Source organism: Oncorhynchus masou, unplaced genomic scaffold (genome assembly GCF_036934945.1).
Source record: "Oncorhynchus masou masou isolate Uvic2021 unplaced genomic scaffold, UVic_Omas_1.1 unplaced_scaffold_2010, whole genome shotgun sequence".
In the NCBI taxonomy this organism is placed as follows: Eukaryota; Metazoa; Chordata; class Actinopteri; order Salmoniformes; family Salmonidae; genus Oncorhynchus; species Oncorhynchus masou.
Genome location: NW_027016834.1, coordinates 69,472 through 93,337, shown reverse-complemented (window position 1 = coordinate 93,337; position 23,866 = coordinate 69,472). Strand labels below are relative to the sequence as shown.

The window sequence follows — 23,866 nt, the reverse complement described above, 5'->3', positions numbered from 1 at the left end:
ACACATCCATAAACACTGACCTTACCGATCTCTGAAAGTTCACATTATCATCATCCTTCTTCTTCTCTTTGCTTGCAGGCTGCATTGAAATAAAGGGAAAAAGGCATAATATTACATGATTACCTACAGTGTATGTTCTGTATTTGTTGCCTTCAGGGTGCTCTGTATGATGTGAACTGTAACACAGATTGTACTTACCTCCACATTTTATTATTTTAACTGCCCAGAATATACCACCACTTATTATCCCAAATGCTAACAATGTAACCAGTGCGATTGGGACAGGATTGCGACCAGACCCTGTCAGGAGTAAAATGGGGGGTGTTTAATCAACTGTATGTTGTATGTGGCCTTGCCCTGTATTCACCTGAAGCCTATATTCTTCCTGTCTAAATGAAATTCAGCTGTTCAAACCCAAGCCATGTGCTTTAGTCAATACTGATGAATGACATTGAGGTATTATAAGGTTGGCTACACGGCTCATAGGAAAATAAATACAGAAATCAGCTGGCTGTAATACAGAAGTTAAAAGTTAAAAAATATGATAATACGCATGTTGAGGGATTTTTGTAAAAACTGCCCACAGGTTTTAATGTTAAAAATACAATTTGTTAGTTTTAAACTTACTATCCTACAAAATAAGTTGTTAGTGAGCTTCAGCTGGTATTTATCTCCCCCTAGAATTAGAGGAAACGAAGAGCAGAATCTATCTGGGGGTTGGCTCTGTCCAATGAAATCTCTGGTGAGCTCATTATAAATGAGCTTGCTATTTAGTGGTCTGCCATTACAGGGTCCATTACTGACCCACAAAATGGGGAAACAATACCATATGCAGTTTTGACATACCTTTGAGAGCAGAGCGTGAGGACAATTGAGGGCAGAGCGTTTCAATGTTGAGCGGAGTTGGTTTGAGTCAGCAGGGTTGGAAGCCTCACAGCTGTAGGTGTCAACATTTCTTTTGTTTAACTCCAGAGGGAGAGAGAGATTGGCTAGAAGATCAGGGCTGCTGGTCTGGTTGAGAATCTCCCCTCCTCTGTACCAGGACAAGATCACCTCTCTCCCGTTCTTCACAGTGCACACCAAGGAACAGCTCATGCTTTCAAATGGACTGTCCACTGAGTGACTGATGTGAGGAGCAGACACTGAGGCTGGGATAGCAGAATGATTTAGCAGTGACTCAATGACAAACAGAGATTTAAACTAATGTGTTTACAGTAAAACTAAGATATCATAAATGAGACCTAAACATATATGAAGAAGTGGGCTATTTCTTTTTCAAACTCTAAATACAAAAAGGTATTTTTTTGTTCTTCATTGAAACAACTCTGGGTAACAGACTAAATGGGAGAATTGAAAAAAGTGAAGTAAAACAAGAAGCCAGACACGCACCATAGACAGTTAGATTTACAATCTTAGATGAACTCTGTGTATTGATGATAAGTATTTTATAAAGTCCAGAGTCGTTGATGGTGAGGTTTCTGATGGTGAGAGATCCAGTCTGAGTATCCAGCTTCAGTCTGTCTTTGAACTTCCTACTGTAGTCCGTTGTAATCACACCAGCATTCAGCAGCGCTATGTTATCAAATGAATCTGAACGACTCAATGGGAAAGACCATGCCATAATAGTGCCACTAGGTAGGTCATTAAGTCCAGTCGGTAAAGTTACTTTCATTCCCTCTTTTCCCAACACATTTACAGCATCAATCAGATCTGAAAATAAGAAAGAAAACATTGGCTAAGGGCAGGAGCTACATCAATACAAGACATTAACAGGACTAAATCCTGTAGGCGATCCCGGATCAAAGCCAAGCACATGATAGACTAGGATTAAATAATGTATACTTTTACAGTACGCAGTGACCTACTTACTTTTTTTGTTTGTATTGTCTTTGTATTATTTATTTAAAAAAATGTGTTCCATTGAGTTGTAGTTATGGCTCCTAGGTGTAGCCTCGTTCACATTTCTAACTCTCTAACATGAAATAACACTATTTTTACCTTTATTTAACCAGTAGAGAACACATTTTCTCTTTTACAAAAACAACATGACCAAAAAGCTAATTTATAACAGCATTTCTTTCTGCACTTTCCTAATAATAGCCTATTCACATAATTTACACAACAATTATGTAACATGATAGTAGCCTACTTTTGTAATTAACTCACAGTTTGGCAAGACAGACTTACCACTTTCGAGCAAGAGTAATATCCAGAGAACGGAGTTTATCATTTTCCATTTCAATAGGGTACTCAGATTAAGTGTAATTCAAAGATACATTGTCTGTCTGTTTGTGGGTGGGTATAATTTGTGGAACGGGGTGGGTTTAATTTGTGGAACGTTCCAATAGGAATGCGTTCCAAAAACTTCGTAAATTTCAGTTTTGATAACAAAAAACGCATATAAAGTCGTATAGCGGTAAAATGAGATACCCTGTAGGGGGTGAGCTATGTAATTGCGTTTTTCACTCACCACGTTTATTTCGGGAAAATGTCTCTCTTCATTTTGGTAGGCTCCACCATTTCTCATTCCTTGGTTTAGTTATTATTTCTGGTGTTCCGCATTCGCCGGTGAACTCTGTTGCGCCTCAATTAGGCTATCGCTATGGTTGAAATGTAACTAATGGCCGCTCGCCCCAGTATGTTAATTAGCTAGGTGGCTTGTTGTCAATTGTTTCCTATGATACTGTATAAACCAACCGACTCGTACTACAGAAACGTACGTTGTATTTTGCCAAGTTCTCTGTTTTAATCCTGTTTCCCAAATATAGCAGGTAACTTGTGTCTGTGTCGATGTTGTTGAGTTCAACTTGACCAGTTAAATAAAGATTAAATAAATTTGAAAATTAAAAATATGTGCTTTGACCTATTTCAGGCAACCTCAAGATGCTTGACTCACTACAGCTACTTTTGAGGAACATTCCAGTCGTTTGTGCTTTACATTCCGACATTACATTCCGACTTTTGAATGTCTGTTTATTGGATATATATATTAGTGTCTAATAAAAAAGAACAATGTATGTAAAGCATCCCATTTGTTTTAAGGTTACAGTGTGTGTGTGTGTGGTGTAGTCCCTCTTAATGTCACTAGGTGTCAGCACAGTTTCAATAATGTCACACCAGGTTCACAACATGTTTTCATGTGTAACAAATCCATTTGTATTTGTCAGATGCGCCAAATACTACATGTGTAGACCTTACAGTGAAATGCTGACTTACAAGCCCTTAAACAACAATTTAGTTAAGAAAAATACGTGTTAAGTAAAAATAAGAAATTAAAGTAACAAATAATTAAAAGAGCAGCAGTAAAATAACAAAAGCGAGGCTATATACATGTGCAACAGTCAGGTAATGCGGGGAACCGGTTAGTCAAGGTAATTAAGGTGTTCCTTTCAAGTCCAGTGGTGTAAATTACTTAACAAAAATGTATTTAAAGTACTCCACTACTTTAAATACAATATACTACATGTAAATGTATATATATATATACATTCAGATGGGTCATGTACATTCAAAGACATTTTTACATTGCTAGAGGGAAATGCTTCTCAACTCCTGGCCTTGGGACTCCACTACATTCCTAAAGAAAATGTACTTTTTACTCCATACAGTTTCCTTGATGTAAAAACACTTGAAAGTACTACTTAAGGTTAAGTCAGTTTTTTTGTATCTGTACTTGTACAATGTAATGGTCCGGTGGCCATTTGATTAATTGTTCAGCAGTCTTATGGCTTGGGGGGTAGAAACTGTTCAGGAGCCTTTTGGTCCTAGACTTGGCGCTTCGGTTCCCGCCTGAAGTGCGGTAGCAGAGAAGAAAGTCTATGACTGTGGAAACTCTACAAGTTTAAACATGCCCATGAGATTAGCAGGTTTGGCCAGTTGGTTACAAGCATTTTGCAAATATATGGTAAAAAGTTTCAGGGAGTGGATGTGGTGCCATGATTTAACTCATTTGCATGTTTAAATGCTACTAATCCTGGTTTTCAGACAAATGTTCTGACCTAAATAACAATAATAATATAGCATTTTTATCAAGCACATTTCTTGCAAAGTTAGGTTCAACACCATGAAAAATGCACATTTAAAATTACAGTAAAGACATACACACAGCATGTACCATTGACATAGTGGTATGGTTGCCTACGTATAGCATCATGCCAACGTGAAACATGTAGGACCAATGCTCTCATTGGTCTGGCCCCTCACCGGAGACCAATCCGGCATGGCTAAACCTACCAGGGGCCCAAGCCCCCTCCGGCGTAGCTCTCGGGGTCATTGAGACACACAAGCCTCTAAACCACGCCAAGGTCACAGCTTTGAGAGAGGAGTGATTGAATCCAGTCCTATCTGAACAGAGGGTAAGATTCTGACATCAGCGTACAAAACAGATTCCTCTGTTGAACAGACTCCTCCGGTGCCAGATACCAGTGTATCCCCAACCTGTGAAGCCAGCACATAAACAAATAGAAACAGAAGCCTGTAATTCAATAAGGTCCAAAATTGTGCACCCTGTGCTTGTTCTTGTGTATTCTGTATTTTCACATTGGCTAGTATGTTATACAAGCCAACAACAAGTTACCACTTCCATACTATATGTGTGTGTGTGTGTGTTTCACAGATACAGAAGTTGCATAGAAAACCAAGTAGCATAAAATGCATGCACATATACTGCCCTCCTAAGCAAAAGGCATTAATTGCTCATTTGGTCAAATACTTATTTTCCACCATAATTTGCAAATAAATTCATTAATAATCCTACAATGTGATTTTCTGGACTTTTTTTCTCATTTTGTCTGTCATAGTTGAAGTGTACCTATGATGAAAATTACAGGCCTCTCATCTTTTAAGTGGGAGAACTTGCACAATTGGTGGCTGACTAAATACTTTTTTGCCCCACTGTATGTAATTAGTACAACAAGCTTTGACATGCCAAACGTGTGCTCAATGTGTCTGCTTCATTGCCATCATTACATGAATTTGGAAAATACTGTTTTACATGATTTCCACCAATCCATGTGGCCTAGATGATTAGTATCTCTGCGGATCAAATTTGCCATGTGAGTGTGTATTCGGACAGTACAACCACGTCAATACTAGGTTGCATTCCTGTCAATGTTCATCCATGCAATTTTTTTTGTATTTGTAAATGAATATGAAAATGTAAGAGCCTTTTGGGGAGCAGGTATGAAATTAATAGATTAATTGAGTTACAGTGAAAATGATTATGATCATGTTTGCACAAGATAAACTCAACATTGATTATATCCTAGATTATAGAATAACTGAAAAGGATTATGATCACACGTTTGCACACCAGAAAATGTCAGTATTAATTATTATCATCCATGACAGATTAGAATCATTAGGATGCATGTCCCTGATTATTTGCTCTATTTATTTCAGTTGAGTTTGAGGGCCACATTCCAACAAAGATTTCTGATCTACCCCCTTTAACTGAAGTCAGTGTCAACACTATTTGAAGAAATAGAGAACCAGTGGGTGGTCTCTGACTCCTTAGACATCAGTCTATCGGAAGAGAAATCAATTGCCAATGAAGATGATGATGAAGATTATCATCCACCTTCAGAGTTGGATGTTCCAGCACAAGTGGCAGCTGAGTGCGTGGACACAACTCAGAACACCTATCAAACAAGAAATCCAAGATTCCACCAATGGGTAAGCCATGTGGTCCCAAATGCAAGAGGGAATGTACTCAGAATATTTCAGAGGTTAGACGAAAGGAAATATGGGAAAAGTATTGGGAGATGAAGTATAAGGAGAAGAGGACATGGATTTTCCACATGATGGCACAGCAGTCTAAGAAAAATGCCACTGTTGGTGCTGACAGTCGACGCAGCAGGTCGTTTCTGTACCATCTTCCAATCCAGATCGGTTCTTCACAACAGGTGTGCAAAGTGCTTTTCCTGACAACATTGGGCTACCACCCCAAAAATGACAGGTTGATTGTCACAATGATGGGCAAGTCAATCACCACCAAACTGATTCCACAAAGGATCAGAGGGGAGAGAAAGCTTCAGCGAGCAAATTGAACATGAATCCAATCCTGCAACACATTGCGTCCTTCCATCCCAAATCAGCCCACGACAGACAAGAGCATGCCCCACATCGCTTCTACCTCCCTTGTGACGACAATATTCGGTTCATGCATAATGACTACAAGGAGAAAAACAGAGATGCGATAGGTTTCATAACCGCAGCTGGCAAGGGCGGTAAAGGAAGGAACATCAGCTTTGTAAAGCTCGGAGAGGAGTGCGAGCTCTGTTTGGTGCAGGGTCATCATCTGAAGATGGAGCACAGGGAGAATGAGGCCATGGAAACCCAAGCCTGCCAAGACAACAGCCATGCAGCACCTGAATTCACCATCACCAACCCCGACTGCATGCAATGTAGAAAATATGAGGAACATAAGAAGTCTGCAGGGCAGAGCAGAATCCATTTCCAGGCTGATGCACAGAAAGATTGGCCTGAGGACTGGTCTGTGAGGAGCATTGATATGCAAAAAATCATCATGCTCCCTCGCATGCCAGGTGTGAAAACAGCATTGTTCACAAGAAGAATCATTACTTATCACGAGACATTCGCCACCATTGGAAAGAAGTCTCAAAAGAAGAAAAAACAATCTCAGTGGTATGGCATGAAGGAACAGCTGGTCGGAAGTCAGAGGAGATTACTTCATCTTATGTAACAGCACTGGAGAGTGAGAGAGATGTCAAGTATGCAGTGTATTGGGTGGATAACTGCACTTCTCAAAACAAAAACTGGTGCCTCCTAACATCACTGGTGAGTGTTGTCAATGCTGACTCAGACTTTGATGGAGGACATCACCCTCAAAAGTTCTTCGAGCCAGGACACACCTTCATGAGTGCAGACAGTTTCCACCATGGCATGGAACAGGAAATGAAAGCGCGACCTGGAGGTGTGCTGTACGACTTCAGGGACTTCCTCCATGCGGTCGCCACTTCCAATGCAGGCAAGATGGAGGTGGTCAAAATGAAAAGGGAAAACATCCTGGCATGGAAAGCTGGCAATTCCATCGTTAAGCTGAAGAAGGCAGCAGCACCAACGCTGGCAGAGATGGCTGAGATCCAGTTGAGGTGTGGATCCGGGATCCTCTTCTACAAAGTCTCCCATGAAGAAAAGGACTTCACAGAGCTTGACTTCATCATGAAGAAAGTCACTCTAGAGACACCCTCGACACTATGTACACAGGATAGAGGGATAGAAGAGTCCAAGACGATGGACATAATCACCAAGCTGTGTCCTCTGATGCCTGCAAATCAAAAGGCAGTTCTGGAATGATTTTGCTGAGGATGAGGAGTGATAATGAAAGAGCACTGAAGAAGTTTTACTTAAAAATGAAATGTATCTATTCAGCATTTTATCAATTGTAGCTAAATGTAAATTGGGTCCTCTTGTGAATATGAACATGTAAATATGTTTAAAATGTAAAGCTGTTATTTATTCATTCAAAAGTGTCATTTGAAAAAATATAAATAAAATGTTTTTATCAGCAATCTCATGGTCATTTTTTATAATTTGTATTGCCCTACATCATAATTCGATCATGTTCCATCATATATTACAAGACAGGTAATCATTTCATGTAATTCAAACAATTTCAGTGCTGCTTTTCACATGTATTCTTATAACAAGACATGGGCTACTTGTCAAACACAGTGTGTGACTAATGCAGAACCTACATCTTTATGTAAATGCAACTGGTATCTTAGTGGAAGACACACAAAGGATGCAGTTTCAACTCTGTTACACTGTCAGTAATTACACTGCACTTGTATTAACCTATTTAATCCCACCAGTCACAATAGTGACCGTAAAAAACGTTCTGGTTATAAGGCTCTAAAAATGTTACAAACATATCAATGCATTTCTAGCAAATATTGAGACAATAAAGTGTCTCAATGAAATATGTGCAGTGTCACATGTTTAGGTTAAATTGTCACATGACCAGAGATGTTTACTTCCTGGTTGCACAATGAGAAGAGGATGGCTGCATCAAAGCCCCCAAACAAAAGGTTAGTTAGGACAAAGATTTTTGGTACACATCATCTTTAAGATGTCTAGTATTGATATATGCATTTGCAATTACTCAACTTTGTTCAGTGTGGTCATAGAATGAGTAAACATGTTGACGGCAACAATAGTGACCGGAGGGATAACACAGTGCATCCAGGTGTGCACATACTTATACACATACATAGTTATTGTTCTACCTAACTTTCTACTCTGTTCTTTCTTTTAGTTTCACTTTGAGTCAAGTTCTGGATATGATGGATCTAGGTGACCGCCCAGACAAAGCATGCAACATTGCAGTTATCCCTCAAAATGAGAAAGATGCTGTCCTCATTGATTGTGATAGCGATGGGTCAGATATGGACTATGCCAGCCAGGCTGTTGAATGCATATGCTGAACCTATGCCATCAGATCATGACAGGAACAACGTTACCAGTAATGATGACCTACCCCTCACAACCCCTCCTCCCCCATCCACTACCCTCCCTCCCCAACCCCCCCTCCACCGTTGATAATGAAGAGCCAACAGCCTCTACTCGCCAGAGGGTCCAGTCAGAAGAACCAAGGGAAAAGCTGCAGGTGGTCAAAAATAAGGATTGAGTGTTCAAACGATCGAAGAGGCCTGCCACCGCTGTGATTCCAAAACACATAGTATACAGCCCAAATGCTGCAGAATGTGTAAAACAAAGCTGCCCCAACCCAATGGATGTTTCTTACTAATGTATCCACCCACCCTAAGAGAGATCACCATTGAAATGTACAATCTCTACTCCACCCAGACCAAGGACAAGCAACTGTATCTGAGTATGGATGAGCTCCTTACATTCTATGGGATCCTTATCACATCTGGGTACAGCTCTGTTCCAAGAAGACACATGTACTGGTCACTTGACAGTAATGTACACAATGAAAGCATTTCAGATGCAATGCGGAGAAATCACTTTGATGAAATAATGGCCTCGGTTCATGTGGTTGACAACACAAAGATCACTGACGACCCATTTTTTAAGGTTAGGCCCATCTTCTCTGAGCTCAATCAGTCATACAAAGTCATGCCATTTCAGGAATGGCTGTCAGTGGATGAGAGCATGATCTGATACTATGGCCGGCATGGATGTAAGCAATCCATTAGAGGTAAACCAATCCGTTTTGGTTGCAAGCTATGGAGCCTTGCCTCATCCAGTGGTACACGTATCACATGGAGCCATACGGTGGATCCCACACTCTCCTCCCTGAGACTGGGTTGGGTCAGGGACCCAGTATCGTTCTCGGTCTTGCAGAGCAATCTCAGGTGCCTCAAGGTTGCAAGTTTCTTCATGACAACATCTTCCCTTCGCTTGCACTCCTCGATGAAATGACAAAAAGAGGATATGGGAGCTCTGGATCGATGAGGCAAAATCATCTGTTTGATGTCCCATTCAAGCCACAGAAGGACTTCATGAAGTTACTCTGGGAACCTCTGAGGTTCTGACCCAATTAGACAAGTTGCTGGTCCGTTAGAAAGACTAACATTGTCACAGTGGCAACAAACATGGAGGAGAAATACAGTGAGAACTCTGTCAAGAGATGGAACAAGGAGCGACATGCCTTTGACAAAGTCCCACAACCAAAATGCATCAACCGATACAATGAGCACATTGGTGGTGTTGAACTTCACGACCTACAGGTTTCAAGATACCATATTTCCATCAGGTCTAAGAAGTGGTGGTGGCTCATCTTTGGTTAAATAAAGGTTAAATAAAAAAATAAAATCTTTGCATGGTCTCAACAGTGCACTCGTAAACAGCCATTTCTTTTACAGAGACGTTATGTGAGGGACCATCGATCTTCTCACGGATAGTGGCACAGTCTCTTATGTAAAAGTTTGGCACGAAACCACTGAGCCACGGAAGGAGATCTCTACTGCTGCTACTGTTGAAAATCAGGCAAGATATGACAAAGCTTCTCACTGTACAATTATCACAATGCACTGGTTCCACAGATGTTGTCATTGTGAAAATGCACTACCTATGCATGTGAGAAATGCAAAGTGTCACTGCACAATGGGTGCTTCAGGATATACCATGGAGAGTAGAAAAGGAGATAAGAGTGAATGAAAAAGCCAATAAAAGAAAAATAGAAAAGTCAATGAAGGGTGAGGAGAAGCAGTACAACGGACTCTAGGAAGAAAAGAAAAGTTGACGAAAAAGACAATCAAAATGACTGAAATGTTTTTGGAAAGAAAGGTCAATTGAGGTATGAAAGTAGGTCTGACTGATTGTAGTTCAAAATTGTGATGCACAAACTAATTGTGCACTTGGTTCTGAAGCCTACCTCTATGATATATATATTATTTTGTTCTGTGTAAGTCTCTACTTGAATGCATATTCCACAGGCTACCTCTATCCTAAATGTTACCTGTGTGAATGTTGCACTAAAATGTCACAATGACAATGTTACAATGAATATTGCAAGTTCAAATGTTACAATATTAATGTTTCAATACATGTTGCACTAAAGTAACAATGTTACAATGTATGTTACAATAAAGTAACAATGTTGAAATACGATGATGGTTGTTTTTTTTGTCTTTGCTCTCAGTATTCGTATCGGTGTTGCATAAGGGTTTTTAATATGTAAAATAGTCACACTAGAATGTAATGGGGCATTCTAGTAGCAATGCTGGGGACTGGCAGTGACAGAGTTTTACATGTGTTAATAACTGGGCTGGGTTATAAGGAATTTTCATGACTGCATATGAGAAATATGTTAATTCAGTATATACACATCACATTATCCTTGTGACCGACTATAAAACACACTTTTTCACCTACTTTTCCATGAAAATTTAAACAAATTATGATCGATTATTTCAAAGGGTTAATAATGACACATGATTCGGATATTTTCATGAATGGGAAAAATGTGGGATTACATGGGTTAATAGCATAAATGAGAAGTATAGTAAACTAACAAATGAAAATGGCAGATACTGCTCTTTGCTTTGGTATTACCCTGCAATTTATAACATATCATGCGAAGGAAAAAGTCAGTAACTGCCGTTTAAGGGTCAAAGGTCATGTCAAAGGTCAGGGTCAACATGAATAAAAATTTTTACTCATAGTAAGGCAACAGATCAGTACATCTTCAATGAATACCCTGGAATTCATTTGGCTGGACAATTTAAAAAAACGTTGAAGACTTTCTCAGTTCCACTCTATGAGCAGTTACTGCCTTTTTGCTTGGGACGGCAGTATATACACAGTACATACACACATCCATAAACATAGACCTTACCGATCTCTGAAAGTTCACATCAGCATCCTTCTTCTTCTCTTTGCTTGCAGGCTGCATTGAAATAAAGGGAAAAGGCGTAATATTACATGATTACCTACAGTGTATGTTCTGTATTTGCTGCCCTTGGGTGCTCTGTATGATGTGAACTGTAACATAGATTGTACTTACCTCCACATTTTATTATTTTAACTGCCCAGAATATACCACCACTTATTATCCCAAATGCTAACAATGTAACCAGTGCGATTGGGACAGGATTGCGACCAGACCCTGTCAGGAGTAAAATGGGGGGTGTTTAATCAACTGTATGTTGTATGTGGCCTTGCCCTGTATTCACCTGAAGCCTATATTCTTCCTGTCTAAATGAAATTCAGCTGTTCAAACCCAAGCCATGTGCTTTAGTCAATACTGATGAATGACATTGAGGTATTATAAGGTTGGCTACAAGGATAATAGGAAAATAAATACAGAAATCAGCTGGCTGTAATACAGAAGTTAAAAGTTAAAAAATATGATAATACGCATGTTGAGGGATTTGTAAAAACTGCCAACAAGGTTTTAATGTTAAAAATACAATTTGTTAGTTTTAAACTTACTATCCTACAAAATAAGTTGTTAGTGAGCTTCAGCTGGTATTTATCTCCCCCTAGAATTAGAGGAAACGAAGAGCAGAATCTATCTGGGGGTTGGCTCTGCCCAATGAAATCTCTGGTGAGCTCATTATAAACAGAGCTTGCTATTTAGTGGTCTGCCATTACGGGGTCCCATTACTGACCCGCAAAATGGGAAAACAATACTATATGCAGTGTTGACATACCTTTGATGGTGGAGCGTGAGGACAATTGAGGACAGAGCGTTTCAATGTTGAGCGGAGTTGGTTTTGAGTCAGCAGGGTTGGAAGCCTCACAGCTGTAGGTGTCAACATTTCTTTTGTTTAACTCCAGAGGGAGAGAGAGATGGCTAGAAGATCAGGGCTGCTGGTCTGGTTGAGAATCTCCTCCTCTGTACCAGGACAAGATCACCTCTCTCCCGTTCTTCACAGTGCACACCAAGGAACAGCTCATGCTTTCAAATGGACTGTCCACTTGAGGGACTGATGTGAGGAGCAGACACTGAGGCTGGGATAGCAGAATGATTTAGCAGTGACTCAATGACAAACAGAGATTTAAACTAATGTGTTTACAGTAAAAACTAGGATGTCATAAATGGGACCTAAACAAATATGAAGAAGTGGGCTATTTCTTTTTCAAACTCTAAATACAAAAGGTATTTTTTTAAATCTTCATTGAAACAACTCTGGGTAACAGATTAAATGGGAGAATCGAAAAAAGGGAAGTAAAACAAGAAGCCAGACACGCACCATAGACAGTTAGATTTACAATCTTAGATGAACTCTGTGTATTGATGATAAGTATTTTATAAAGTCCAGAGTCGCTGATGGTGAGGTTTCTGATGGTCAGAGATCCAGTCTGAGTATCCAGCTTCAGTCTGTCTTTGAACTTCCTACTGTAGTCCGTTGTAATCACACCAGCATTCAGCAGCGCTATGTTATCAAATGAATCTGAACGACTCAATGGGAAAGACCATGCCATAATAGTGCCACTAGGTAGGTCATTAAGTCCAGTCGGTAAAGTTACTTTCATTCCCTCTTTTCCCGACACATTTACAGCATCAATCAGATCTGAAAATAAGAAAGAAAACATTGGCTAAGGGCAGGAGCTACATCAATACAAGACATTAACAGGACTAAATCCTGTAGGCGATCCCAGATCCAAACCAAGCACATGATAGACTAGGATTAAATAATTTATACTTTTACAGTACGCAGTGACCTAATTACTTTTTTGTTTGTATTGTCTTTGTATTATTTATTTTAAAAAAAATGTGTTCCATTGAGTTGTAGTTATGGCTCCTAGGTGTAGCCTCGTTCACATTTCTAACTCTCTAACACGAAATAACACTATTTTTACCTTTATTTAACCAGTAGAGAACACATTTTCTCTTTTACAAAAACAACATGACCAAAAAGCTAATTTATAACAGCATTTCTTTCTGCACTTTCGTAATAATAGCCTATTCACATAATTTACACAACAGTTATGTAACATGATAGTAGCCTACTTTTGTAATTAACTCACAGTTTGGCAAGACAGACTTACCACTTTCGAGCAAGAGTAATATCCAGAGAACGGAGTTTATTATTTTCCATTTCAATAGGGTACTCAGATTAAGTGTAATTCAAAGATACATTGTCTGTCTGTTTGTGGGTGGGTATAATTTGTGGAACTGGGTGGGTTTAATTTGTGGAACGTTCCAATAGGAATGCGTTCCAAAAACTTCGTAAATTTCAGTTTTGATAACAAAAAACGCATATAAAGTCGTATGGCGGTAAAATGAGATACCCTGTAGGGGTGAGCTATGTAATTGCGTTTTTCACTCACCACGTTTATTTCGGGAAAATGTCTCTCTTCATTTTGGTAGGCTACACCATTTCTCATTCCTTGGTTTAGTTATTATTTCTGGTGTTCCGCATTCGCATTCGCCGGTGAACTCTGTTGCGCCTCAATTAGGCTATCGCTATGGTTGAAATGTAACTAATGGCCGCTCGCCCCAGTATGTTAATTAGCTAGGTGGCTTGTTGTCAAATGTTTCCTATGATACTGTATAAACCAACCGACTCGTACTACAGAAACGTACATTGTATTTTGCCAAGTTCTCTGTTTTAATCCTGTTTCCCAAATATAGCAGGTAACTTGTGTCTGTGTCGATGTTGTTGAGTTCAACTTGACCAGTTAAATAAAGATTAAATACATTTGAAAATTAAAAATATGTGCTTTGACCTATTTCAGGCAACCTCAAGATGCTTGACTCACTACAGCTACTTTTGAGGAACATTCCAGTCGTTTGTGCTTTACATTCCGACATTACATTCCGACTTTTGAATGTCTGTTTATTGGATATATATATTAGTGTATAATAAAAAAGAACAATGTATGTAAAGCATCCCATTTGTTTTAAGGTTACAGTGTGTGTGTGTGTGCGTGTTTGTGTGGTGTAGTCCCTCTTAATGTCACTAGGTGTCAGCACAGTTTCAATAATGTCACACCAGGTTCACAACATGTTTTCATGTGTAACAAATCCATTTGTATTTGTCAGATGCGCCAAATACTACATGTGTAGACCTTACAGTGAAATGCTGACTTACAAGCCCTTAAACAACAATTTAGTTAAGAAAAATACGTGTTAAGTAAAAATAAGAAATTAAAGTAACAAATAATTAAAAGAGCAGCAGTAAAATAACAAAAGCGAGGCTATATACATGTGCAACAGTCAATGTGCGGGGAACCGGTTAGTCAAGGTAATTAAGGTGTTCCTTTCAAGTCCAGTGGTGTAAATTACTTAACAAAAATGTATTTAAAGTACTCCACTACTTTAAATACAATATACTACATGTAAATGTATATATATTTACATTCAGATGGGTCATGTACATTCAAAGACATTTTTACATTGCTAGAGGGAAATGCTTCTCAACTCCTGGCCTTGGGACTCCACTACATTCCTAAAGAAAATGTACTTTTTACTCCATACAGTTTCCTTGATGTAAAAACACTTGAAAGTACTACTTAAGGTTAAGTCAGTTTTTTTGTATCTGTACTTGTACAATGTAATGGTCCGGTGGCCATTTGATTAATTGTTCAGCAGTCTTATGGCTTGGGGGGTAGAAACTGTTCAGCAGCCTTTTGGTCCTAGACTTGGCGCTCCGGTTCCCGCCTGACGTGCGGTAGCAGAGAAAAAAGTCTATGACTGTGGAAACTCTACAAGTTTAAACATGCCCATGAGATTAGCAGGTTTGGCCAGTTGGTTACAAGCATTTTGCAAATATATGGTAAAAAGTTTCAGGGAGTGGATGTGGTGCCATGATTTAACTCGTTTGCATGTTTAAATGCTACTAATCCTGGTTTTCAGACAAATGTTCTGACCTAAATAACAATAATAATACAGCATTTTTATCAAGCACATTTCTTGCAAAGTTAGGTTCAACACCATGAAAATTGCACATTTAAAATTACAGTAAAGACATACACACAGCATGTACCATTGACATAGTGGTATGGTTGCCTACGTATAGCATCATGCCAACGTGAAACATGTAGGACCAATGCTCTCATTGGTCTGGCCCCTCACCGGAGACCAATCCGGCATGGCTAAACCTACCAGGGGCCCAAGCCCCTCCGGCGTAGCTCTCGGGGTCATTGAGACACACAAGCCTCTAAACCACACCACGGTCAGTTTTGAGAGAGGAGTGATTGAATCCAGTCCTGTCTGAACAGAAGGTAAGATTCTGACATCAGCGTACAAAACAGACTCCTCTTCTGGTGAACAGACTCCTCCGGTGCCAGATATCAGTGTATCCCCAACCTGTAAAGCCAGCACATAAACAAATAGAAACAGAAGCCTGTAATTCAATAAGGTCCAAAATTGTGCACCCTGTGCTTGTTCTTGTGTATTCTGTATTTTCACATTGGCTAGTATGTTATACAAGCCAACAACAAGTTACCACTTCCATACTATATGTGTGTGTGTGTGTGTGTGTGTGTGTGTGTGTGTGTGTGTGTGTGTGTGTGTGTGTGTGTGTGTGTTCACAGATACAGAAGTTGCATAGAAAACCAAGTAGCATAAAATGCATGCACATATACTGCCCTCCCAAGCAAAAATGCATTAATTGCTCATTTGGTCGAATACTTATTTTCCACCATAATTTGCAAATAAATGCATTAATAATCCTACAATGTGATTTTCTGGATTTTTATTTCTCATTTTGTCTGTCATAGTTGAAGTGTACCTATGATGAAAATTACAGGCCTCTCATCTTTTTAAGTGGGAGAACTTGCACAATTGGTGGCTGACTAAATACTTTTTTGCCCCACTGTATGTAATTAGTACAACAAGCTTTGACATGCCAAACGTGTGCTCAATGTGTCTGCTTCATTGCCATCATTACATGAATGTGGAAAATACTGTTTTACATGATTTCCACCAATCCATGTGGCCTAGATGATTAGTATCTCTGCGGATCAAATTTGCCATGTGAGTGTGTATTCGGACAGTACAACCACGTCAATACTAGGTTGCATTTCTGTCAATGTTCATCCATGCAATTTTGTATTTGTAAATGAATATGAAAATGTAAGAGCCTTTTTTGGGAGCAGGTATGAAATTAATAGATTAATTGAGTTACAGTGAAAATGATTATGATAATGTTTGCACAAGATAAAATCAACATTGATTATATCCTAGATTATAGAATAACTGAAAAGGATTATGATCACACGTTTGCACACCAGAAAATGTCAGTATTAATTATTATCATCCATGACAGATTAGAATCATTAGGATGCATGTCCCTGATTATTTGCTCTATTTATTTCAGTTGAGTTTGAGGGCCACATTCCAACAAAGATTTCTGATCTACCCCTTTAACTGAAGTCAGTGTCAACACTATTTGAAGAAATAGAGAACCAGTGGGTGGTCTCTGACTCCTTAGACATCAGTCTATCGGAAGAGAAATCAATTGCCAATGAAGATGATGATGAAGATTATCATCGACCTTCAGAGTTGGATGTTCCAGCACAAGTGGCAGCTGAGTGCGTGGACACAACTCCAGAACACCTATCAAACAAGAAATCCAAGATTCCACCAATGGGTAAGCCATGTGGTCCCAAATGCAAGAGGGAATGTACTCAGAATATTTCAGAGGTTAGACGAAAGGAAATATGGGAAAAGTATTGGGAGATGAAGTATAAGGAGAAGAGGACATGGATTTTCCACATGATGGCACAGCAGTCTAAGAAAAATGCCACTGTTGGTGCTGACAGTCGACGCAGCAGGTCGTTTCTGTACCATCTTCCAATCCAGATCGGTTCTTCACAACAGGTGTGCAAAGTGCTTTTCCTGACAACATTGGGCTACCACCCCAAAAATGACAGGTTGATTGTCACAATGATGGGCAAGTCAATCACCACCAAACTGATTCCACCAAAGGATCAGAGGGGAGAGAAAGCTTCAGCGAGCAAATTGAACATGAATCCAATCCTGCAACACATTGCGTCCTTCCATCCCCAAATCAGCCACTACAGACAAGAGCATGCCCCACATCGCTTCTACCTCCCTAGTGACGACAATATTCGGTTCATGCATAATGACTACAAGGAGAAAAACAGAGATGCGATAGGTTTCATAACCGCAGCTGGCAAGGCGGTAAAGGGAAGGAACATCAGCTTTGTAAAGCTCGGAGAGGAGTGCGAGCTCTGTTTGGTGCAGGGTCATCATCTGAAGATGGAGCACAGGGAGAATGAGGCCATGGAAACCCAAGCCTGCCAAGACAACAGCCATGCAGCACCTGAATTCACCATCACCAACCCCGACTGCATGCAATGTAGAAAATATGAGGAACATAAGAAGTCTGCAGGGCAGAGCAGAATCCATTTCCAGGCTGATGCACAGAAAGATTGGCCTGAGGACTGGTCTGTGAGGAGCATTGATATGCAAAAAATCATCATGCTCCCTCGCATGCCAGGTGTGAAAACAGCATTGTTCACAAGAAGAATCATTACTTATCACGAGACATTCGCCACCATTGGAAAGAAGTCTCAAAAGAAGAAGAAAACAATCTCAGTGGTATGGCATGAAGGAACAGCTGGTAGGAAGTCAGAGGAGATTACTTCATCTTATGTAACAGCACTGGAGAGTGAGAGAGATGTCAAGCATGCAGTGTATTGGGTGGATAACTGCACTTCTCAAAACAAAAACTGGTGCCTCCTAACATCACTGGTGAGTGTTGTCAATGCTGACTCAGACTTTGATGGAGGACATCACCCTCAAAAGTTCTTCGAGCCAGGACACACCTTCATGAGTGCAGACAGTTTCCACCATGGCATGGAACAGGAAATGAAAGCGCGACCTGGAGGTGTGCTGTACGACTTCAGGGACTTCCTCCATGCGGTCGCCACTTCCAATGCAGGCAAGATGGAGGTGGTCAAAATGAAAAGGGAAAACATCCTGGCATGGAAAGCTGGCAATTCCATCGTTAAGCTAAAGAAGGCAGCAGCACCAACGCTGGCAGAGATGGCTGAGATCCAGTTGAGGTGTGGATCCGGGAGTCTCTTCTACAAAGTCTCCCATGAAGAAAAGGACTTCACAGAGCTTGACTTCATCATGAAGAAAGTCACTCTAGAGACACCCTCGACACTATGTACACAGGATAGAGGGATAGAAGAGTCCAAGACGATGGACATAATCACCAAGCTGTGTCCTCTGATGCCTGCAAATCAAAAGGCAGTTCTGGAATGACTTTGCTGAGGATGAGGAGTGATAATGAAAGAGCACTGAAGAAGTTTTACTTAAAAATGAAATGTATCTATTCAGCATTTTATCAATTGTAGCTAAATGTAAATTGGGTCCTCTTGTGAATATGAACATGTAAATATGTTTAAAATGTAAAGCTGTTATTTATTCATTCAAAAGTGTCATTTGAAAAAATATAAATAAAATGTTTTTATCAGCAATCTCATGGTCATTTTTTATAATTTGTATTGCCCTACATCATAATTCGATCATGTTCCATCATATATTACAAGACAGGTAATCATTTCATGTAATTCAAACAATTTCAGTGCTGCTTTTCACATGTATTCTTATAACAAGACATGGGCTACTTGTCAACACACAGTGTGTGACTAATGCAGAACCTACATCTTTATGTAAATGCAACTGGTATCTTAGTGGAAGACACACAAAGGATGCAGTTTAAACTCTGTTACACTGTCAGTAATTACACTGCTCTTGTATTAACCTATTTAATCCCACCAGTCACAATAGTGACCGTAAAAAACGTTTCTGGTTATAAGGCTCTAAAAATGTTACTGAATTATGTATCAATGCATTTCTAGCAAATATTGAAACAATAAAGTGTCTCAATGAAATATGTGCAGTGTCACATGTTTAGGTTAAATTGTCACATGACCAGAGATGTTTACTTCCTGGTTGCACCATGAGAAGAGGATGGCTGCATCAAAGCTCCCAAACAAAAGGTTAGTAAAGTAAGTTAACAAAGTTAGGACAAAGATTTTTGGTACACATCATCTTTAAGATGTCTAGTATTGATATATGCATTTGCAATTACTCAACTTTGTTCAGTGTGGTCATAGAATGAGTAAACATGTTGACGGCAACAATAGTGACCGGAAGGATAACACAGTGCATCTAGGTATACACATACTTATACACATACATAGTTATTGTTTGACCTAACTTTCTACTCTGTTCTTTCTTTTAGTTTCACTTTGAGTCAAGTTCTGGATATGTTGGATCTAGGTGACCGCACAGACAAAGCATGCAACATTGCAGTTATCCCTCAAAATGAGAAAGATGCTGTCCTCATTGATTGTGATAGCGATGGGTCAGATATGGACTATGCCAGGCAGGCTGTTGAATGTATATGCTGAACCTATGCCATCAGATCATGACAGGAACAACGTTACCAGTAATGATGACCTACCCCTCACAACCCCTCCTCCCCCATCCACTACCCTCCCTCCCCCACCCCCCTCCACCGTTGATAATGAAGAGCCAACAGCCTCTACTCGCCAGAGGGTCCAGTCAGAAGAGCCAAGGGAAAGCTGCAGGTGGTCAAAAATAAGGATTGAGTGTTCAAACGATCGAAGAGGCCTGCCACCGCTGTGATTCCAAAACACATAGTATACAACCCAAATGCTGCAGAATGTGTAAAACAAAGCTGTCCCAACCCAATGGATGTTTCCTACTAATATATCCACCCACCCTAAGAGAGATCACCATTGAAATGTCCAACCTCTACTCCACCCAGACCAAGGACAAGCAACTGTATCTGAGTATGGATGAGCTCCTTACATTCTATGGGATCCTTATCACATCTGGGTACAGCTCTGTTCCAAGAAGACACATGTACTGGTCACTTGACAGTAATGTACACAATGAAAGCATTTCAGATGCAATGCGGAGAAATCACTTTGATGAAATAATGGCCTCAGTTCATGTGGTTGACAACACAAAGATCACTGACGACCCATTTTTTAAGGTTAGGCCCATCTTCTTTGAGCTCAATCAGTCATACAAAGTCATGCCATTTCAGGAATGGCTGTCAGTGGATGAGAGCATGATCTGATACTATGGCCGGCATGGATGTAAGCAATCCATTAGAGGTAAACCAATCCGTTTTGGTTGCAAGCTATGGAGCCTTGACTCATCCATGTATCACATGGAGCCATATGGTGGATCCCACACTCTCCTCCCTGAGACTGGGTTGGGTCAGGGGCCCAGTATCGTTCTCGGTCTTGCAGAGCAATCTCAGGTGCCTCAAGGTTGCAAGTTTCTTCATGACAACATCTTCCCTTCGCTTGCACTCCTCGATGAAATGACAAAAAGAGGATATGGGAGCTCTGGATCGATGAGGCAAAATCGTCTGTTTGATGTCCCATTCAAGCCACAGAAGGACTTCATGAAGTTACTCTGGGAACCTCTGAGGTTCTGACCCAAGGAGACAAGTTGCTGGTCCGTTAGAAAGACTAACATTGTCACAGTGGCAACAAACATGGAGGAGAAATACAGTGAGAACTCTGTCAAGAGATGGAACAAGGAGCGACATGCCTTTGACAAAGTCCCACAACCAAAATGCATCAACCGATACAATGAGCACATTGGTGGTGTTGAACTTCACGACCTACAGGTTTCAAGATACCATATTTCCATCAGGTCTAAGAAGTGGTGGTGGCTCATCTTTGGTTAAATAAAGGTTAAATAAAAAATAAAATCTTTGCATGGTCTCAACAGTGCACTCGTAAACAGCCATTTCTTTTACAGAGACGTTATGTGAGGGACCATCGATCTTCTCACGGATAGTGGCACAGTCTCTTATGTAAAAGTTTGGCACGAAACCACTGAGCCACGGAAGGAGATCTCTACTGCTGCTACTGTTGAAAATCAGGCAAGATATGACAAAGCTTCTCACTGTACAATTATCACAATGCACTGGTTCCACAGATGTTGTCATTGTGAAAATGCACTACCTATGCATGTGAGAAATGCAAAGTGTCACTGCACAATGGGTGCTTCAGGATATACCATGGAGAGTAGAAAAGGAGATAAGAGTGAATGAAAAAGCCAATAAAAGAAAAATAGAAAAGTCAATGAAGGGTGAGGAGAAGCAGTACAACGGACTCTAGGAAGAAAAGAAAAGTTGACGAAAAAGACAATCAAAATGACTGAAATGTTTTTGGAAAGAAAGGTCAATTGAGGTATGAAAGTAGGTCTGACTGATTGTAGTTCAAAATTGTGATGCACAAACTAATTGTGCACTTGGTTCTGAAGCCTACCTCTATGATATATATCTTATTTTGTTCTGTGTAAGTCTCTACTTGAATGCATATTCCACAGGCTACCTCTATCCTAAATGTTACCTGTGTGAATGTTGCACTAAAATGTCACAATGACAATGTTACAATGAATATTGCAAGTTCAAATGTTACAATATTAATGTTTCAATACATGTTGCACTAAAGTAACAATGTTACAATGTATGTTACAATAAAGTAACAATGTTGAAATACGATGATTTTTTTTTTGTCTTTGCTCTCAGTATTCGTATCGGTGTTGCATAAGGGTTTTTAATATGTAAAATAGTCACACTAGAATGTAATGGGGCATTCTAGTAACAATGCTGGGGACTGGCAGTGACAGAGTTTTACATGTGTTAATAACTGGGCTGGGTTATAAGGAATTTTCATGACTGCATATGAGAAATATGTTAATTCAGTATTACACATCACATTATCCATGTGACCGACTATAAAACACACTTTTTCACCTACTTTTCCATGAAAATTTAAACAAATTATGATCGATTATTTCAAAAGGTTACTAATGACACATGATTCGGATATTTTCATGAATGGGAAAAATGTGGGATTACATGGGTTAATAGCATAAATGAGAAGTATAGTAAACTAACAAATGAAAATGGCAGATACTGCTCTTTGCTTTGGTATTACCCTGCAATTTATAACATATCATGCCAAGGAAAAAGTCAGTAACTGCCGTTTAAGGGTCAAAGGTCATGTCAAAGGTCAGGGTCATAGTAAGGCAACAGATCAGTACATCTTCAATGAATACCCTGGAATTCATTTGGCTGGACAATTTAAAAAAACGTTGAAGACTTTCTCAGTTCCACTCTATGAGCAGTTACTGCCTTTTTGCTTGGGACGGCAGTATATACACAGTACATACACACATCCATAAACATAGACCTTACCGATCTCTGAAAGTTCACATCAGCATCCTTCTTCTTCTCTTTGCTTGCAGGCTGCATTGAAATAAAGGGAAAAGGCGTAATATTACATGATTACCTACAGTGTATGTTCTGTATTTGTTGCCTTCAGGGTGCTCTGTATGATGTGAACTGTAACATAGATTGTACTTACCTCCACATTTTATTATTTTAACTGCCCAGAATATACCACCACTTATTATCCCAAATGCTAACAATGTAACCAGTGCGATTGGGACAGGATTGCGACCAGACCCTGTCAGGAGTAAAATGGGGGGTGTTTAATCAACTGTATGTTGTATGTGGCCTTGCCCTGTATTCACCTGAAGCCTATATTCTTCCTGTCTAAATGAAATTCAGCTGGTCAAACCCAAGCCATGTGCTTTTGTCAATACTGATGAATGACATTGAGGTATTATAAGGTTGGCTACACGGCTCATAGGAAAATAAATACAGAAATCAGCTGGCTGTAATACAGAAGTTAAAAAATATGATAATACGCATGTTGAGGAATTTGTAAAAACTGCCAACAAGGTTTTAATGTTAAAAATACAATTTGTTAGTTTTAAACTTACTATCCTACAAAATAAGTTGTTAGTGAGCTTCAGCTGGTATTTATCTCCCCCTAGAATTAGAGGAAACGAAGAGCAGAATCTATCTGGGGGTTGGCTCTGCCCAATGAAATCTCTGGTGAGCTCATTATAAACAGAGCTTGCTATTTAGTGGTCTGCCATTACAGGGTCCCATTACTGACCCACAAAATGGGGAAACAATACCATATGCAGTTTTGACATACCTTTGAGAGCAGAGCGTGAGGACAATTGAGGGCAGAGCGTTTCAATGTTGAGCGGAGTTGGTTTTGAGTCAGCAGGGTTGGAAGCCTCACAGCTGTAGGTGTCAACATTTCTTTTGTTTAACTCCAGAGGGAGAGAGATTGGCTAGAAGATCAGGGCTGCTGGTCTGGTTGAGAATCTCCCCTCCTCTGTACCAGGACAAGATCACCTCTCTCCCGTTCTTCACAGTGCACACCAAGGAACAGCTCATGCTTTCAAATGGACTGTCCACTTGAGGGACTGATGTGAGGAGCAGACACTGAGGCTGGGATAGCAGAATGATTTAGCAGTGACTCAATGACAAACAGAGATTTAAACTAATGTGTTTACAGTAAAAACTAGGAT

The 23,866-nt window shown here is 39.8% G+C and overlaps 2 protein-coding genes and 2 long non-coding RNA genes across 4 annotated transcripts; all 4 read right to left on the bottom strand.

Moving 5' to 3' along the window:
* Positions 1-4: 4 nt before the first annotated feature.
* Positions 5-910, bottom strand: LOC135539214 (uncharacterized). The gene is made up of 3 exons (XR_010455579.1): positions 847-910; positions 199-300; positions 5-79 (listed from the first exon to the last, which is right to left on the bottom strand). It is a non-coding gene; the product is annotated as an uncharacterized LOC135539214 (long non-coding RNA).
* Positions 911-912: 2 nt separating this feature from the next.
* On the bottom strand, positions 913-2,288 carry LOC135539216 (uncharacterized; the record flags this gene model as incomplete). The annotated part of the gene is made up of 3 exons (XM_064965039.1): positions 2,188-2,288; positions 1,390-1,710; positions 913-1,148 (listed from the first exon to the last, which is right to left on the bottom strand). Coding segments are annotated over exons 1-3 (600 nt in total), but the record flags the coding sequence as incomplete, so codon positions are not given.
* A 1,213-nt stretch (positions 2,289-3,501) lies between these two features.
* On the bottom strand, positions 3,502-13,575 carry LOC135539215 (uncharacterized). Its single transcript, XM_064965038.1, has 7 exons — positions 13,486-13,575; positions 12,687-13,007; positions 12,335-12,419; positions 12,144-12,286; positions 11,495-11,596; positions 11,327-11,377; positions 3,502-4,437 (listed from the first exon to the last, which is right to left on the bottom strand). The coding sequence occupies exons 2-6, from the start codon at positions 12,967-12,969 to the stop codon at positions 11,346-11,348; spliced, it is 645 nt and encodes a 214-aa protein (XP_064821110.1). The 5' UTR covers positions 12,970-13,007; positions 13,486-13,575; the 3' UTR covers positions 3,502-4,437; positions 11,327-11,345.
* Positions 13,576-22,674: 9,099 nt separating this feature from the next.
* Positions 22,675-23,616, bottom strand: LOC135539213 (uncharacterized). The gene is made up of 3 exons (XR_010455578.1): positions 23,485-23,616; positions 22,843-22,944; positions 22,675-22,724 (listed from the first exon to the last, which is right to left on the bottom strand). It is a non-coding gene; the product is annotated as an uncharacterized LOC135539213 (long non-coding RNA).
* Between the last annotated feature and the right edge of the window lie 250 nt (positions 23,617-23,866).

What these genes read in the sequence shown, in the direction of transcription:
- LOC135539215 (XM_064965038.1), bottom strand. Translation starts at nt 12,969, where the DNA reads ATGAAAGTAACTTTACCGACTGGACTTAATGACCTACCTAGTGGCACT. An exon ending in AGAGAGGTGATCTTGTCCTG is followed by an intron (nt 12,287 to 12,334) that starts GTACAGAGGAGG and finishes CTGATCTTCTAG; the next exon opens with CCATCTCTCTCTCCCTCTGG. An exon ending in CTCACGCTCCACCATCAAAG is followed by an intron (nt 11,597 to 12,143) that starts GTATGTCAACAC and finishes TACTCCTGACAG; the next exon opens with GGTCTGGTCGCAATCCTGTC.